This window comes from Anguilla anguilla, chromosome 16 (genome assembly GCF_013347855.1).
Source record: "Anguilla anguilla isolate fAngAng1 chromosome 16, fAngAng1.pri, whole genome shotgun sequence".
In the NCBI taxonomy this organism is placed as follows: domain Eukaryota; kingdom Metazoa; phylum Chordata; class Actinopteri; order Anguilliformes; family Anguillidae; genus Anguilla; species Anguilla anguilla.
Window position 1 is genome coordinate 24411028 of NC_049216.1, and position 19075 is coordinate 24430102.

General features: G+C 42.0%; 1 protein-coding gene across 4 annotated transcripts; it reads right to left on the bottom strand.

Annotated features, from left to right (window-relative positions):
- Window positions 1–1084: 1084 nt before the first annotated feature.
- Window positions 1085–18953, bottom strand: LOC118215636 (retinal dehydrogenase 2-like). Of its 4 annotated transcripts, none has more exons than XR_004762865.1 (14): window positions 18279–18714; window positions 14521–14625; window positions 13643–13783; window positions 11776–11905; window positions 11319–11380; window positions 10426–10554; window positions 10018–10131; window positions 6808–6910; window positions 5985–6169; window positions 5313–5477; window positions 4650–4807; window positions 4258–4332; window positions 2770–2914; window positions 1085–2660 (listed from the first exon to the last, which is right to left on the bottom strand). XR_004762865.1 is itself a non-coding variant. In XM_035396547.1 (13 exons), exons 3-13 carry the CDS (start codon window positions 13715–13717, stop codon window positions 2842–2844), a joined length of 1269 nt encoding a protein of 422 aa, XP_035252438.1. In that variant the 5' UTR covers window positions 13718–13783; window positions 14521–14625; window positions 18809–18953; the 3' UTR covers window positions 1085–2841. The 4 variants fall into 4 exon arrangements, 2 of the variants coding, with proteins under 2 accessions (XP_035252438.1, XP_035252437.1); XR_004762864.1 differs by having other exon boundaries at window positions 2766–2914; XM_035396547.1 differs by lacking the exon at window positions 18279–18714 and adding an exon at window positions 18809–18953 and having other exon boundaries at window positions 1085–2914.
- Window positions 18954–19075: the final 122 nt, after the last annotated feature.

Below are 19075 nucleotides of genomic sequence, written 5' to 3' on the forward strand. Positions count from 1 at the left end.
TGGCAGGAACACAGATGTACTACAGCTTTCCCCTTTACTTTCATTCAAAACAAATCACTCCCAAGTCGAACGCAGACAGGAAGTATTCCTCCAGATTTACGTTTTCATATCAACTGTATTTACTGGCCCTGGGTAGCAACAATCAGCAGAGGGGATTTTGGACACTGAGTTTAGCAAAATAAATATACTATGAAATGTACTGTTTAAACAGAAAAGCTGTCTTCCAAATTTGGGAGGAGATAGAAGTAGAATTGTCTTGCCATACAATGTTCCGTGCTGTCGTGCCACCCTACTATGGCAGGACTCCGACAGATGGAAGGAAAGAGGGAAATCTGGGACCACACCTGCTGGTTAAGTAGGCACACGCACTTGGGTAGCATTACCTCATCAACTCAAAGCGTGAAAGCGCGCTTCTTTTCACAGTTGGTGTCTGAGACTGGGAAACAGAAACTGCACGAGAAAGACTAAATGTAAAAGTTCACACAAGCTGAAAAGGACTCCTTTGATTCAGTTTGTTTTTTTTTCTCCTGTTGTTGTTGTTTCAATGTATTATTTTAGCCAAAACCCTGTGAAGGGATCTCCTTGTGTGCTTCTCTTAAAAAGATAAATAAATATTCTGGAAAACCATTATCAACCAGAACAACCATATCTCCCTGGGTCCGGCTAGTCTGTCCCTCCCAGAAGTGTCACAGGTTGTGACACCTGCAAAGGGCCAACAACAAGTCCGTCAGTATCATATACTGTTAGAATTTGCACTGATGACACAATTACAGGCTGTACCAAATGAACTCTCCACTCTCTCCCACCCTCAAGCACCCGTCTTAATTGCAACTGCCTTGCACCGAAAACTGTGCCAGCTTCTAGCAGTTTGTAAAAGCAGCCTTGCTTCCCAAAATGAATAATGCTTGTATTTCTATTTTTCCAGAATCTTATTTATCCAGTCCAGAGTCAAATATGAAGTGGAGCTTGGAGCCTTTGTCAGGCTTCACTCGTCATAACTCTGGCCACAACAGAACAGTGAGCTTCTGACATACCAGTCCACCACAGAACCCTGGGATGGGATAAATGACACAGGTAACCTAAATAATGAAGTAGCTCATTGCATTTATTTTTAATAGTCTAAAGAAGTTAACATAGTCAGATATGATTTGTTAAAAATACTTTTAATGTAAATACAGTCCCAATTACGGAATATCAATCTTGAATTATTTAGGTCTGTGTACAATTCACAGTGAGCCCCTTTTACTGGTGAGCCCCACCTTTTTTCTTTAGTAAAACACCTGTCATCCTTTTACTGTTATACATACGTCAGAAATGTCCAAATTATCACAAAAGGATGATAAACAGTGTCATATGGTCAAAGATCAAAACACAAACAACAAACCTTCAAAAAGTTACATTGTGCCAAAATGGTAAATACAAGATGATGTGTCATAAGCATAATAAGTTACTTTGTGCAGAGTTATATTTATATTTTAAAACATTTTTTCAAAGTTGAATATGTGCCTTTTAATTTATTGAGCACAGCCTTTCCTGCAAATCTGCATGTCTCTCAAACAGCATTGCAACAGTCATGCATGTCAGTGAGTAAGAAGGAATAATGTATTTTATAATGTATAAAGGAAATGTAATTATAAAAAATAAAATAAAATGTGAGGGTTAAATTGGAACATGATCAGAGAGGAAAGTCCCATGTATCAGATTTACAGTATGCCCCTGGTAGAGGACACCCAGTGAACATTCAGGTGAAAACCCGGCTACATTTGGTTGAAAAATGAATGTTTTCTAAGCAACTATAAAATACTCAGACTATATCCTGAGCTAAACTGGGGTTAATCTAGTCCATTTATGTCAATATGGGTCTAAACCTCGATTTCTACCCCTCTAGATGTCTAAATTCTGGCTCTTGCTCACTGGGGATGTACATGAGAACTTATAACAAGGCTTCATCTCTGATGGAGGGTTGCCATGCCTAAATTGGTAACAACATGAAAGTATTGCGAGCCCATAGATCATAACATCTATGTTCAGATAATGCTTAGCTAACTAGCAATATGTGCTGTGCACCTCAAACAATGAACACCTTTAAAATGGCAAAATGAGATCAGGAGAGGCTTTGTTTGCTTGTAAAAATGTTCTTCAGCTGGCTAGCAGGAATCTATTTCCCAATATTTTGTCCACAGAAATCACAGGTAACACAGAATGATCCATGCATGGATATCATCAGTCTAAACGTTCATCTGAAGTGACAGCAATACAGAAATATACAGTGTTAAATGAACAATTTAGGAAAAATTGTTAAATCACATGTAGTCCAATTGATTCAAATCAGTAAGAAAGCTACCAGATGTAGTATTTTTTCTCCATATACAGTTAGTAATTATAAACGATAATACAAGGTAGATACTCTCAGCCAGATAGTCATTGAGCCGAAAATGAAGAAACTCAACCTGACGAGGTTTCCATTTTTATTATGCCCAAAGATTTTGGTTAAAACTCACGGCTTGCAGGGACTCAGTTTAGGCACTTCAGAGAAGTCACTCAGGTCAACACTGGGACTGCTTTGATTGGATGTCCTGATTGAACGTTTGATTTGCAAAGATGTGTTTGCCAGATTTGGATTGAGTGCAATTTTCCAGCTTTCTTTCATACAGCCTGATCTGCGGCAAAAGCATAATGAGCAACATGAACAAAATCTCTTAATATACATTTAAATAACCTCCGTCCACATCAATTTTCTCTCTGCAAGCATTATAGCAGGTTACCAACAGGGGGCGATGCTGTGCCAAGAGTGAGATGCAGCAGCAGCGATGCAGAGAAGACTGTCCAGCAGCATGGCCCCTACGAGTTCTTCTCCAGCACCTTCATCGTGATCGTTTTCACCTCCGAGTACTCTCTTAAGCCATATTCACCCCTGGAAAACACGTACATGCACACACATATTTTTAAATGACCACTGAATTAAGTACTGAAGAATGAATGTTTTTTTTATTCTAAGTCAGTGTTCTAGAACTCCATTGCTTTAAATTATCATTAGTGATCAATTACCATTAGTGATTGTTACATCAGCATTTGAACGTTCAGTTAAGAGTCACACTTCCTAGAGTTCTGTGAGAGATAAGTTATTTATACGCCTATATATCCCTTTCAAAGCCAGAAAAAATTGAACACCCTTAAAAGGGCTGCCTACAAAAAATAAACCCATGTGAAGTGCTCTAACATTCTCTGTGGTTCACTTTCAAATATTTATTAACATTACCCTAAATTTCTAATTCAAAGCCTCAGGATGACATACAAATTAAATATATACACATTAAATCAAGATTAAGTAAGGTGGTGAGACTTTATTCTATTGCATTTACAGCTGATGTTTAAAACAGTGATTCCCAAACTTGGTCCTGGATGCCAGCTGTGCGTGGTGGTTTCCATTCCATCTCTTATCAGAATTGTAACAAGCTGCTAATCATTCTGAATTAGGCACTTTAAATATCTATTGAGCCATGATTTACCCTTTTTAAAGCCCTATTATGCCAGACATAGCTATGTACACAATGAAAAATAAGCATTCCATGTTCATATCCCTGGGCTCTGCTTCACTAAGCAGGATTACTAATTAAATGTCCAGGGGGGTATTTCACGAAGCAGGATTACTGAGTTAGCCGGATAACTGCACCGAGTGAAACACGGAACCCTCCCAAATCTGGAACATGGACTGAAGTAAAAAGAGCTGTTCTGGATTTTTCTCAGTGCAGACATCCAGCTAACTCAGTAATCCTGCTTCGTGAAATATCCCCCTGGACATTTAATTAGCCAGATAATTCTCTGATGTGCTGTATGAGAAATCAATCCTTTTGAATGAAGGTACATCTTTACGTGATTCAATTGTAGGTTGGCAGGAGAAATCAGTTGTGTCCTAGCTGCTGAAAGAGTAGACACCAGGTCACTAAAACTAAACCTTTTTTTGTAAAAATACAATGCAATACAAATGTCATCAAGTCAAACCTCCATTGTGTTAAGTTTAAGGGGAAAATTCTAAGAGAACTCAAACACATTATTCAACAACCATCAATTTCTAATCGACGACAAGAAATTGGCTGTAATATAAATCAACATGCATATTGTGTCCCCAGGACAGAGTGGGAACCAGTGGTGTGAGATGTTTATCCAGAGGGAAACATTTCAAAGCGCATTACTAATCTGGCTTTAATTCACGCTCTAAGATTCTGGGCCAGGCACCATGGAGGGGCATGAACTTACATTTCTCGCCCATTCCCCGACATCTTGAATCCTCCGAACGGACACTGGGACCCCAGAGCGTTGAAACAGTTTATCCTGCGGAACACAGGCACAGCCTGTCAATTAACTCTGCAGGTTCTCCCTCTCTTTATTTATTTAATCACTTCTTCCAGCAGAGCTATCTGAGTGTTCTCACACGATGAAGCCTTTATATTGGCACAGACAAAAGACCCCAAAACAAGTGATGTAGTTGTTTATACTGTAGCTACGGACCAAGTCTGACATCTGACAAAACACAAAGCACGTTGGTAAAAAAATGGCTTTAAATGCGGGTCCCCAAACAATCACTAAAGCGTACGATACACTGCGTCATAAGTTAAATACACCCAGGAGGATATTAAAAATTGCCTTACCAGACCGTACCAGCCTGCATGGCTATGGATACTGTCATGGCTTTGTTGATGTCACTGGTGAATACGCCTGCTGTCAGGCCGTAGTCGGAGTTGTTTGCTCTTTCAATGACTTCCTCTATGGTTTTGAACTTCATGATCTGCTGAACAGGGCCGAAGATCTGTAGGCATAGTTTATTATTAAAGAAGAGAGGAACACCAGGACTTCAAAATTAGTGCAGGTCTGAAGCTCTCACCCATTTCAAGGCACGTGCTCTTTGTTACACTTAAGATTGGCAGAAAATTTGCCCGCACGTGTATTTTAAAATACTTTGATAACCCGAGATCCATTTGTTTTCTACATAACATACAAGAACAGAATACCACAATGAAAAAATCTCGAAATAAAGCTTCAAATGAACATTATTAAAATTAATCAATAAAAATGTATTTTTAAATCTAACACCTATATTTATTTGACACTAATTCTGTGGATATTTTTTCAGAATCAATTTGCATCTATTTGGATTGGTTTCAAAGTAATATAGACACTTAATTTAAAAAAGAGCATATATTTTGAGAGTTAAATAATTACCATTCATATAACTACAACACTTGGCATCAACATTAATACAGTTAGAGCTCCCATACAGTGAATGACAGTTGCTTCTGTGTCTGTATTCCTACCTCTTCCTTGGTAATGCGCATGTCATCAGAGACGCGTGAGAAGACGGTGGGCTCGATGAAAAAGCCCTTGAGCCCCAGCGCTTTACCCCCACACTCCAGCCTGGCACCCTCGCTGATTCCACTGTGGATGTAGTCCAGAATGCGGCTCTGCTGCTCCTGACTGATCTGGGGTCAGAGAACACGCCGCATTCATTCATCCATCCATCCATCCATCCATTTTCTACACCACTTACTCCTGGTAAGTACTCCTGAGGGGTGATTGAGCCTTTCCCAGCATACACTGGGTGAAAGGCAGGAATACACTCATGACAGATCTCCAATCCATCGCAGGGCCCACATACCATTCACTCTCACATTCGTACCCTAAGGATAATTTAGACTCTCCAATGACCCTAGCCTTTTTTTTTTTTTAGGACTCCAGAAGAAAATAAGAGTACCCAAAGGAAACCCACGTGGACACGGAGAGAACATGCAGTCTCCACACAGAAAGGCACTCGGCAGGGATTTAAACTTTGTTACATTCTTGCTGTGAGGTGACAGTGCTATCCACCCCGTGCCGCCCTGGCATTTCATTAAAATACAAAACATCAAGTTATTCTGAACAGTCATCCCTGCTGGCATAGAGGCACCGCTTGCCCCCGGTGATGCACGCACACCTAACCACTTCCATACCTGTGGGCCCTGCTCAGTGGTGGGGTCAAAGGGGCTCCCCACTACCCTCCTCTTGGCCCTCTCCACACTCTTCCGCACAAACTCCTCGTAGATGGGCTCCTCCACGTAGACGCGGGAGCCAGAGGTGCAGCACTGTCCGTTGTTGAAGAAGACGCCCTGGTGGGCCTGCTCCACCGCCACATCCACTGAGGAAGAGGACGACCAGTGAACAAGTACTCGTTGTTAAACAGGTCTGCTGTCTGAGGCATGTATTGATGACGTATTCCAAATGAAACATTATGCCATACTGACAATATGAACGCGTTTTTCAGTGTGATTAAATGCGATGCTGACCAGGTATAGCTTTCTTCTATGGATTAAAGAGGGAAACTCAGGCAATGGCTCCTTCATTGCTCATTGGTCACGTATTGTTCCAGTGAAACTGTGTTTCTAACTACATTTGTATTGCTAATACAAATCTAGTACTCAACACACATGCATAAACACACACGCACACACACATACACACACACAGTTCTGTGTACTATGAACATGGACCACAACTGTGTAGTGGTTATACAACATTTGAAATAAAGGACAGCTTCCAACAAAAAATTTACACTTTGGTACTCTCTTAAATAAGAATTTGTTGGCCATACATTAGATGTGTAGATTCTCCTTTGTAGCCAATGTTCCTCAGTTCAATAGCAATCAGAGATAAGGTTGGGGATCTGGGATGAGGAGGAACTACACTGAACGCACCAGCATGCGTGTCTATGTGCAGTGTTGAGCCCAACAGGAGAGGCATGGAAAGAGACAGGTAAAACAGAGACTAAAAACTTACAGTCTGCGTCCGCAAAAATGATGTTGGGATTCTTCCCACCCAGCTCCAGAGTCACTCTCTTTAGGTTGCTTCTCCCTGCTGCTTCTTGGATCAGTTTTCCCACCTGGGAAGGAAACAAAGGTTCACAGGGTTGCAGACCTGCCTCTATAATTAGAGTTCAAATATTAGTGCTTACATGGATATTGCAAACTACAAGACAATTATATGACACAGAGTTGAATCCTGGCATAAACACTCTATACAGTCATTTAAGGCCCCAAACATCCCTGGGCCACATAATTCAAGTTGAAAGTTTTTTAATTGTACAGTATTTCTATTTATGCATCTGTGGCAGATGGCTCCCCGATACACAATCGCTTAAAGCCCTCTCCCCCAATCCACCCCCTTTTATCCCCACTCTGCGATTGTGATTTAACTGGCCCCCAAATGGGTTAACATATTTCAAATATGTATTTGTTCTACGTCTGGTTATCACACACACACTTTCTTTTTTATTTTTTGTTTTAGCACTGTGTCATGTAAGTGTTCTATTCTAACAAAAAGCATATTCTGATTTATCATGCCAATAAAGTACATTTTGAACTGAAATATAGAACAGGCCGATTAAATCAGAGAAACCAGAGAATAATTTGTGGGTAACAGGAAAGGGGAAGGAAAACAATGCACTGAAAAGTATCTCTCTTTTAAATCAAGTACAGGATTACAGAGTACAGAGCCCACATATTATGTGGGTGGAGACCATACTTTCTGGAAGGAAGTCTGGCCGAGAGGAGTTTAGATGCTAGGAGCACTTGGCATTGACAAAGCGCCAAGAGAGAAGGAGAGAAGATCATGTAACAAACCCACTTTCTATGGAGACTCAGCCTTGCCTCACAGGGCTCTAAAATATGACTCCACAAATGTTTTACATATGAATGTGGGTGCTTATCACAATGACTGTACGTCTTGCTATCCCAACAGTAATCATGGACATCACAGTTTCGTTCTTGTGATGTTTTCCCAGAAAATCAGGGGAGCTGGGGAGGGGGTGGGGGCGGGGGGTAGAGGGTGGGTTCAGCCCAGTGGGGAGAGGGCAGCGGCCTTTCTCACACGAAAGATGTCGTAACGCCGGAATGTGCGTCTGTCACAACACCGCGGGGCTTCATGAGTCTGACTGAGGAAATGAAAAGGGAAAACTGACCCAAAAAATTGGGACAGGCGATAGACCAGCTGTTGAGGCCAGCAAGCATTTATTTGGCATGAATCATCCACACCCCCTAACCCTCGACTGGGAGCACCACACCCACGTGTCTGTCTGTGATAGTTTCAGATGCTTCAACGCCCACCTAAATGCATAAAATCTGGCACCCCCCAAAAACAGCCCACCCGATTGGCTGTTGGCCATTCTCTTTGCCCACCTATGAATGCAAAGCTGATGTGACTCACTGTCTGTATATTTGATGCTCAGTCTGTCTCGTCTATCTACATGAGCACTACAGTAAGTTAGCTCTTCAGGGGAAACTCCTTCATCACTCGTAACGGTTAGAGGAAATAAAGGCAAGCGCCGTGCTGCGTGAGACAGGACCGCAGGGGAACAGTCACTGTGTCACCTCCCGTGGCATCACCTTTTAATCCATCACACAAGGTGGTTCCTGTTCTGCTCAGTATCTCTGCTGCACTTCAACAGGGATTTACAAACTGCCCCAAGGATAAGGATCGGACTGTTATGATAATATTTTCAAAGATTAATACTGCCATACCCCACATCCATACCCCATCGTAAACTTTAAGGGTTGGTTTCCCAGACATGGCTTAAGCCTGGTCCTAGACTAAAAAAAAAAAAATTTCGACTGAGACCTTCATTGAATTTTTCTTTTAGTCTAGGCCTACGCTCAATACATACTTGGGAAACCAGCCCTAAATCTCCCTCTTCAAGCCGCTTTAAATGCCATTTTTTTAAACAATCATGACAATGAACAAAGTCTCACTGATTGGTCAAATTTGATTTTTTTAAATCTGGGCATCTGTACATGGCAATGAAGCAATTTCAAGAAACACAAAACCCCACAGTCTTGCCCAAGTACCATTCAGAAAGAGAGCCAATACATAGACTCTGAGGGTTTGCTTTGGTAACAGTGTCTCTGTTTCCCGGTTTATCGGTAATGGCAATCTGTCACGTTTGCAGCCATGTTGATCCTTGCAGGGCACCACACACAAACAGTTCTGCTTGCCATGGCATAACTCCCCGGCTCTGACACTGAGAGTAAATACAGTGCTGGTGGCTGTGGTTCCACTGTCAGGAACTTAGGCAGAAATTCAAGACACCTCATCTATTCTAAACAACGCAAAGCCCAGTCTCACAAATGAGAAAAATATTTTTAAATATGAACCCATTACATCCAAATATATACAAACAGGGTGATCTAGAGTATGCGGGTACATAACCACAAGCAGCTATGCTCAGCTAATACATGTGTCATAGACCTAAAACTAATCATCAAACTACATAAAAAAGGCAAATGGAAATTTTGCATTTTGATTTGGAAGAGGATGGTGCTTATGTCAGATATGTCACCTAACTTGGTTAGGCCCTGATTGTGAACGGTTTTTCATTTACTCTCAGTGTCAAATATAAAAAAGAGAAAGAAAAAGAAAACAGTGATGAATGAGTGAGAGAGAGAGGGGGGGGGGGAGAGAGAGAGAGAGAGAGGAGGGATCATAATTATGCTGTGGAAAGTCAATAATGCACTCAGATACTCAGTGATTGGTCAGCAGGGGGCCTGTTATAAACCAGTGCCTATGACTGGAATGAGGACACAGGGAGAGGGCCCTTGTAGACCCACACAACTTCAGTGTTTTTAGCACTTGTCACCGGCCACCTGCGCCCTCCCCAGTCAAATTCCTCCAGTTTCTGGCCACTGGCCATTAATCAGAATATTTATCTATTAAGAAAATAGGTTAAAGGAACATTCCACTTGAGGCTTTTCTCCTACATGCGATTGCAAGACCGTCTCCTACAGTGGAGAATAACAAAAAGTTTTAACGGCTGAAAGTTGTTTGATGTTTTTTAACATTTCATCACAAGGCCCTTCAGAACTACCAGCCATGATCGCCAACAGCGGTCCTGTCAGTTCTGCACATGCTGGCATCTGCATCAGTTTAAACAGAGAAGAAGAGGTGGTGAGAAGATAAGAGGTGATGGGATGGCCTGCTGCGTCACTGGGGCGTTACCTCAGTCGATCCTGTGAAAGCTACTTTATCTACGCCCATGTGCTCGGCGAGGGAAGCTCCTGCCGCTGGCCCGAATCCCGGCACAATATTGACGACTCCCGGAGGAAACCCAGCCTGTCAGAATAATGCGAAAGGAAACAAGCATCAGAGTGGGGGGGGGGGCAGCGTAGCCAAGCTAAACTGCACCGAGGGAGAATCGTGCCCAGCCCTCCTTCCCCGGAGCCAGAGAGGATGGGACTGGGGCGTTAGATCCAAGGGCAGAGGACTGTAGGTAATGAGAGTGAGAGAGGGGTGAGACTGTAGGTACTCAGTGTGAGAGAGGGGTGAGACTGTAGGTAGTCGGCAGGAGAGAGGGGTGAGACTATAGGTAGTCAGCGGGAGAGAGGGGTGAGACCGGCTGGCTACTACCTCTTTGATGAGCGCCCCCACATAGAGGCAGCTGAGAGGAGCCAGCTCAGATGGCTTTATGACCACAGTGTTCCCACAGCACAGCGCAGGGGCCAGCTTCCAGGCAGCCATCAACAGGGGAAAGTTCCACTGGATACGGCAACATGGCAGAGAGAGAGAGAGAGACAGATAGATAGATAGAGAGAAAAAGAGAGAGTGAGAGCAAGAGAGAGAGAGAGAGTGAGAGAGAGAGAGAGAGCACTTGCTGTGCCACTCTTATTTACTTAAGATTACACACAGTGCAGTGACTCAGTGGCTCCATAATTCACTCATACGCTCACTGGAACTCTGTCAAACATTAACCCCCCCCCCCCCCCCCCCATTTCACATATATAATTCTCAAACAATGCCCCCTATTTCATATGTATAACACATCACATAATATTCCTGGAAAATTCAAATTCAAAATGGCAAAACATTGACATGGCAACACTAATACTAACCACAGATGTTACACACACATACACGCATGAAAATTCACACATCGTTGCCCTCAATCTCTCTTAAATCCTCGTTCTGTCCGTACAAAATTTTCTGCCAACCCACACACCACCCATATGGTTTTATCCACACAACCTGTTCAACAGACATTCTTTGGTCTGGCACAGTCTTTCCTCAGCATATTTACCCACATACACACTGACTGATAAGTGTGTAGGAGAGTTCTAGGAACGTAATCCATCTGTTCCTACAATTCTCTGATTCTGACCCCCCCTTCCAGACCACCCAGGCCCCCAGGCACACCCCCCCCCCCCCTCCAGGTTCTGACACATGGTTCACTTTTCTGAGTTGGGAAAACTAGCAGTAAAGTGTATGCTTTATTGGACTTCCTAGAATGCTGACGCAATGCTTACGGGTATGATCTGTCCACACACACCAATGGGCTCGTGCCTGGTGAACGAAAAGTAATCTCCATCTTTAGTGGAAAAAACAAAGGCAGAAATAGAGAGAGAGAGGGAATAAATGAGAGAAGGAGAAGGAGAGAGAGAAAGAGAGAGAAGGGGAGGTGGGATCATTATTATGCAGTTGTAGATCAATAATTAATGACACTTATATGCTTCACAATCACAGCATCAACATTTTCTTCTTTTGTGGCCAGGTAAAAGCATTCTGATGTCTTCATATCCCAAACAGCCGGTTATTTCTTTGTGAAGTGATAATTGCAGGCCAGGAATGAACTGAAAGCAAAGCCTGAAAAACTTCCTTGTGAGGCAAAATGAAAAGAGCTATTTACTAATACTGACACAATTAGCATTTTTTTTCCCTTCAACGCATCCCTGAGTGTCCCCCACTGTGAACACTACAACATACCCATTGGAATAGTCATGCCATGGATCTTATCAGCCCATCCAGCAAAATATCTGAAGGTCTTTATGGTTCCCTGCAGATCCACATAGAAGGCGGAGAGAAAGGGCTTTCCACTGTCCAGGGCCTCCAGTGTCTGTGGGAAAGGGGGTGTTTAACATGAGATAAAGGGGGGGGGGGGGGGCAAGGGGGGGGGGGGAGTTCTCAGGTAAGTCACAAATGACTGCCACCCTGAAAATGTCAAAGATGCTCATTTCTGACAAGGCTGCATTTGAAACAGTCCTTATGTCCTTACAGTCCTTCCTTCCAGGAAGTTATATGGTGCTGTCATATGGTGGACCAGGCAACAGAATGTTGAAAGGATAGCCCGCTTTCTATATTTTAATAAAAACAAGATGTAGTATATGCTTAGTATGTGCTTTAATTTGTCCAGACAGACTGTGATATAAACGGATATTTTAGATACTTACAGAAGTTTAGGAAGACCTGACCTTTACAATTGCAGGCATCATGGCATTCAGTGGTTTCTGGTGTAAAGCAACTTAAAACTATCTAAAACATATACTAAAACTGAAATAATAGAAAAACTCCAGAAACTGAACCATCCCTTTAAACTCTGATCCCAGAGGGTTTTGTCTGATCCTTAAATGATCCCATTAGATGATTTTCCCCAGTAAATTTATACCTTTAGCATTTGCCCAAAAAAAACAATTCCAAAAAAACATGTAGCAAGGGATAATGTTTAATCCTCAGCTGGGAATGATCATTTGCAAACATTCATTTAATTGAGATATATGCCAACTGGGTTTAAGAGCTGTGCACTTAAATAGGAAATAAAGCTTGTATTGGGTAATGTCAAAACCACACAAATCTAAAGTGACTTGACATCCCAAGGTCTGGAATGAAACTACTGGTTCATTTTTAAATGAAACATCTTTCTAAATTTCTCTTCTGTTTTCTGTGTAATGGATAAATCAATAGGCTTTTCTTTTTAATAGGATTTTTGTCATATTGGAAGCATGTGTCTCTACCCTCAATTAAAAGAATCAAGATTGAAAAACATACAACACAAACCACAAGAATTCTCTTCCATGCTTCAATTAAAGCTGTTCATTTTACACACCAGTGAAGACTTCAAACATCTGCACAATAAAATGCAGCAGTTAAGACACAGATCTTCTTTTGGTCAGAAAAAACTGCATTTTAGCTGTAGTACTATCCAACAATGTTCAGAAAGAATAGGAAGAATAATAAACTACAGACAGATTAATGAACTTTCCTCTTCCAAACTATCCAACCTAGAAGAAGAAATACATATGCATATCTTTATATTTAAGTATGCATACTTACACAGTATATACATACTATATATATATATATATATATATAGTATGTGTACATAAATATAAATGCAGCTATATATAAGTTCCTTTGTTGACCACACATCAGCCCTATTTTCTTACATTTTCTTGTATTAGTAAGTATTTTGTGTCTTTTGTGTTTCTGCCTTGACCTTCAGCTATGACGCGTTTCCTCTAGTAGGCTAGACAGATTACACAGTGCGGCGGTTTCTCCAGTACTGCCTGAGGATGAGAGCTGTTTCTCTAAATACGTCGCCAGCACATACACAGCAGTGCAGTAGCCTGCTCTGCTCCACAGCTAGTCATTTGCCTTGTTTGATTCAGATTCAAATTTTAATATTTAAAATTAAATAAAATAATAAAATCATACATAAAACAGATAGACAAAAATAATATAATTCATAAGATATCATGCTAAAAATTTTGCACATAGCCTATTCCCCTAACCAGAACAGTTTTTTCAAAGCAGAAGTAGCTGAGCACAGAAAACTTTAAATCCTGGCGGCACTCACTGCTAGGTAGGCACCATCCCTCTCCACCAGGTCGGCCATCTTGGACAGCAGCCGCCCACGCTCGGAGGCATCCATCCTTCGCCATACGGAGCCCAGAGAGAAGGCCAGGCGGGCTGCCTGGACTGCCTTGTCTACATCGGCCTGGGGCGAGCAGGAGGGAATGGTGAAATCACAGGAGGGGGGAAAGAGAGGGATATGAGGGTGAGAGTGAGAGCAGGCTGGATGGGAGAGTTTAAGCATGAGTTGGGGGTGAGCTCGGGATAAAGTGAGATGGGAGGGGGTGGTTGGAATAGAGTGGCAGGTGTGATGTTTGAATGCAGATGGGTTGAGGTAGGGGTGACTTTTGGGAAGAGGTGGTTATGGGGCCACATGAGGGACTGACAGAAAAAGGAATAAATTCTACTTGAAGGATGGAACAATTGCTCCAGGATTCGGTGCCCAGTTCTCATTCCCAGCTTGGAAAATCACAGCAGCCTGTTCCTGAGTGAACCTTGACAAGCCCACTGCTCACCCAGGCCCAGCGGTACCCCAAAAGCACTCAATTTCTGTCAAGAGCACCGATTTTCCACACGACAGTGCTGCTCGGGGAGGTGTGGGGGGCTGGCCTGCCTGCCTGCCCTGACCACATTAGACTAAACTTGAGTTCTTGTTTGCGTTTGTCGTTGGACAGGAGAGGAAAAGGGGATGCCAGGCGGAGGGGCGGTGGAAAAACACGGTGGCATTCCGGAACATTAACCAGGGAATACCGATGTCCCACAGACCTGCCACGCAGGCCACATGCAACAGGATTCATGAACGCAATTATCCCCAGTTTCTACAAAAGGGAAATATGATAAGAAGATTGCCTCTGACGCTCCTTGTAAACAAGGATTTCTTACCTTCTCCCCTTCCTGCACTTCGCAAATCTTTTCCCCATTGGAAGGGTTGTAAACAGGAAAGGCCTTTCCACTCACTGAGTCCTGCCACTCATTGTTTATGAAAATCTGCAATGAGAGAGAGAAGAAATGCCCAACACATGTTTCTTCAGGGTTCATGTGTATGCGGTAATAAGTTGGAAAGTACCCAAGATGTTATTTGAGATTAAGACCAATTAACAGACTTCTTATTAGACTTCTTCTTATCATTACCAATTGCAAGAACTACAACTTCTTACATACAGTATATTTAGAATTATAATTACAAACATTCTTAGTATTTGTACTCTTAGCATTAAGCCCAGTGTTTCACTTCATCAAGGTGACATCCAAATTATAGCCTTTTTTCAAACTCACTTCTGCTTACTTTCCTTTAATATGTGGCACAATAAACAGATTCACCCCCACCATAATTTTCATCTCTCCTCCAACTGGTTATTTTCTTAAAACCTTGTGCAAACATGACTCGCTTAATTTAGCTTCAGGTGTTCGATATTTGCTTGCATCCGTCCATGGCCATTCATATCACACAGACTCCAGATTTTTCTCAAAAACCAATCAGCACTAGCCTGCCTGCTTCTCATTGGTCGCAGGATTCTCCCCTTGCCGACTTCAACACTTCTAGACACTGGACATGAGTCTGAAAATAACCTCATCAAAGTGTTGGTAGCGATGATAACTCAGCACCTGTCACAAAAAAGAGGCCCTAAGACCAAGGCTTTACTTTATAAAACCCACAGAGGCAAAGGGTGTGTGCAAAGAGAATTAAGGGTCTGTGGGTAGAGCTATACCCAAATCTGTCAAACAGGACAATATAATGGAGGGAGAACTGTACCCTCAACCACCTTCCAAATCATGCCCAAATAGAGACCACTGTTAACCTTCTCTTATGGCATGCACTGGACTAAAGACCCTCTCAACATTTTAACAGTGTGGGGGTCGGTCATTACTACCACACATTGCTCTCTAATTGGTGTCATTTAAGCTGCTACCATTTACAGGGCTTGAAACACCAAGTTCAATGTTTCAAAACATTCTCAGTACAAAATGGTCGAGACTTGGATCAATATCCAAGTTTTAAAGCCTAATAAAACCGGATGAAGCAAGAGGTGCATAAACGAATAAGAAAAAAATATTGCAAAGTAAGGCACTGAGCACCTGTGCCAAGTTGGCAAAGCAAGTTTCACATCCTTTTTGTCGTCTTACATCATTTCCGGATATATTTCAACTTTAATTATTACTGTAGCAGGGAATGAGAGGTGGGGCGACCTGTCCCCTGGCCTGTTTTTTTTTCTCTCACCTCCTCCAGTGTCTCTGCCACAGTAAAGCCACACCCTTTTCCCATTCACACGCCCTGTGAGTGTCCTTTTGTGTTCTCAGGCACAGTTGGGGGCACCTCTCCAGAATCTCACTTCTGTTCATATTTTTTCCCCATGTGCCTGGATTGTGAGAAAGCTAAAACTTTCCCTCTCTACACTTTAAAAGACAAACATTCATTTCAAAAAAGACATGGGAACGCTTCTAAATTAAAACTTTCAAACTGTTCCAAGAAGTAGTTAGACTTCAAAGCTGATGCTAATACAGTCAGCAGCTTGACCATCTGTTTTATAGCCTGGAGCAACACAATAGCATGGCCTGCACTAAACCACAAAATGAATACTGTACCAACCCATCAATCAATCCAAATTCACATGTAAGGGAGTACTTGCACGATTAAATTTTACCACACACCACTAATTCAAAGCCAAGCACTTCACTTTCCACCATATATAAGTAAATATTTGTCTCTGAAATCTGATCAAATGATAAGGGATCAGACTCCAGGAAGAAGATTAGGAAGAAGATTCACAACAGGCTTCTTCACTACATTGATACCAATAAGGATAATGCTCATGTACTGGACACAGTACATTTTTCCAGAGCTTCCCACACTGACAGGGAAAGAGGAAGAAGATGGGGAGAATGAGATGAGAAAACAAGATATCTATCTGCATTAGTTAATTACAACGGATTTTATCAGAATCAAAAATTGATCCCTACATAGCAAGAAACTGAAAGGCAGCTGTTTGTTTTTCTGAACTGTGTCCATGAGGATGAGGTTTTAGGACCACTCAATCCCTGTTTTAATAGTTAAAGGAGAAGCAGGGTAATTCGTTTAGCGCTCAGGAGACCTTTTCTGTAGCAAAGACAGAGGATTTCCTTCCAGGCAGCGAGAGATTGTGGGAGAGTAGTACAATCGATAAGACCAGCGTCACTGCAGCTTTTGGCTGTGTCTGTGTGTGTGTGTGTGTGTGGTATGAACCCTGCTGGGCAGTGAAAGGTTCCAATAGCAATAGCATCCATACGCTTCCAGCTGTGCATGTTGTCTGGTTTTGAGTAATTCTAAATCGGTAACCCTGCTGGCCAGTGTTCCCACATTGGGGTGGGGGAGGGGGTGTGGATGTAGACCAACCTAAAATAGTCATCTGTTCCCTGATAAGCAGAAACTGCAAGTGTGGTGGTCTCCCAACACATCTACACAGAGAGAAGTACCAGTTCAGTGGAACAGGTCAGTGATCAGGCTCCATTCAGTGGTATTAGACCTGCACAGAGGACTATCGACCAGCACAGTGAACAATCTCTGTGAGTGGTATTTATGAGAAGGAAAAGGCAAAGAGAAGAGCCTCAAATAACACCTCACTGGCCCACCTGGCATGTCAGTCACACGGTGGACCAAAGTCTGTCTCCATTGCAATAGGTTGACCCAATCAGTCAGCACAGCAGATCTTAAATAGGTCTATAATTAGCCTCACCTGGCAACATTCCAATCAATCAATCAGTAGCCTGCAAGACCAGAATAAGCACAAACATAACAGTCAGCTCATGAAAAGCATGAATAAAGCTTATGATGCAGAAGTTTTCCAAATGAAAATATCTACACATACACACACAGCCACACACACAAAATCAGTACCCATAACCCCGCACACTTTACACATGCAAAGTGCTGTCCCCCCCTAGCGTGAAAGGCCACTCATTGACATACATTTAATTATAGTTTTGAAGCAACTACTGTATGTAAGCAGAAATACAAGTCACAGAACTGTCACCAAAGTCTTTTTGCCAATGCTTTACACTCAGTGCATAACATTAAACAAGAGTTATAATCTATTAAGAAGTCACCTGCAATGAACCCATTGCCTGCAATACACCTGTTTGCCCAGGCTCTACTAAAATGTGACAAAATACTGTTCAAGCCACTTAACTGCGAATATTTCTCTTTCAATTTGATTATGTGTACCCACTATTAAAATGTAAATTGTGCTTGTGAATTCTCCATGTAACAGGCGGCTATGATATGATCAATATCAACTTACCTCAAGTATCAATAGCATTTATTGATACTTTTCTCCATCCATAAGGACAGAAAAGTTAAGTCAATTTCCAAACATTTGTCAATAGATAATAGGATATTTGTATTAGTATAGGCTATCTGATGCTATATATCGTAAATTAAAACAACACTTAATATACAAACAAACCGATTTTGTTTTTTAAAAATCCATAACCATGCAAATAAACAGACTTCTTGAATGCTCTGATTAATCAGGCATGCATTTTATCCACAGAAATCAGGAGCTAAAGTGAAAACAGCATCCCTTTAGTATCCTAGAGGAACACAAGAAATCACATAGAACAAAAACACGCTGGCAAGTTCAAAGCTTGGAAAGCGGTTAACCAACCTTAGTGTATTTTATCTCAGGGTTCTCCAGTGGCGAGGGCATCAAATGGAGAGATGCCATGAGTTCAGCGGCATCGGTCCTCACCTCACCGATGAGCTGTACTTTACTAGACGTCATTATGCCTGAGCTGCACGGTCTTTTACAGACTTTTATGCCGTTTTCTCAAACTTTTATGATCATCACTTTTGAAACCGTCTCGCTTATAACCAGATGTCAACTTCGGTCCATTTTTATTGGACAATCAGCAGGGCCGCCCTCCTGATATAATCAAAATAGAACGCTAAGAAACAAGTTTTGCCTACTCATAAGGGAAGACCCCCCTCCCCATCTCCAAAGAAATCCCGTCAGAGAGAAGGTATCCATACAAGATTTTGACCTTATTACTTTGGCTATTATCCCAGTAGGATACACGAATCACGCGCAAATCGCCCTAGGCAACTGAATAATTGAGGGCAATGCTAACAAATTATATATTCGAATTGTGAGTTTTACTGGCCATTTACTAATGCACATAACCTACATCTACGCACCTGTGCTCAGGACGTTCGATGCTGAAGCATCCGTTGCTTGTTTATTGATTATTAAAAAAACATATCTGATAGCTTGTGTGGAAATGGTGTCATAACTGCTAACATCTTCCAATCAAACTAGAATGTAGCTGTGAAGTTGGATTTATCCTACATAAAACGAAATGCAAAGGAAAAGAAATCCCACAAAGCGGCGCTGTGTAACTAAAATGTATTCAGCAGCTCGACTGTTATACAGTGTATTCGTCAGTCGTCACTATATATTGTAGG

Excerpts from the sequence above, each read along its gene's own strand:
- LOC118215636 (XM_035396546.1), bottom strand. The coding sequence starts at position 18,395 with ATGACGTCTAGTAAAGTACAGCTCATCGGTGAGGTGAGGACCGATGCC. Across the intron at positions 13,784-14,520 it reads AAGTGCAGGAAGGGGAGAAG|GCCGATGTAGACAAGGCAGT; the intron begins GTAAGAAATCCT and ends TGCTCGCCCCAG. Across the intron at positions 11,381-11,775 it reads TGGCATGACTATTCCAATGG|ATGGAGATTACTTTTCGTTC; the intron begins GTATGTTGTAGT and ends TTTCCACTAAAG.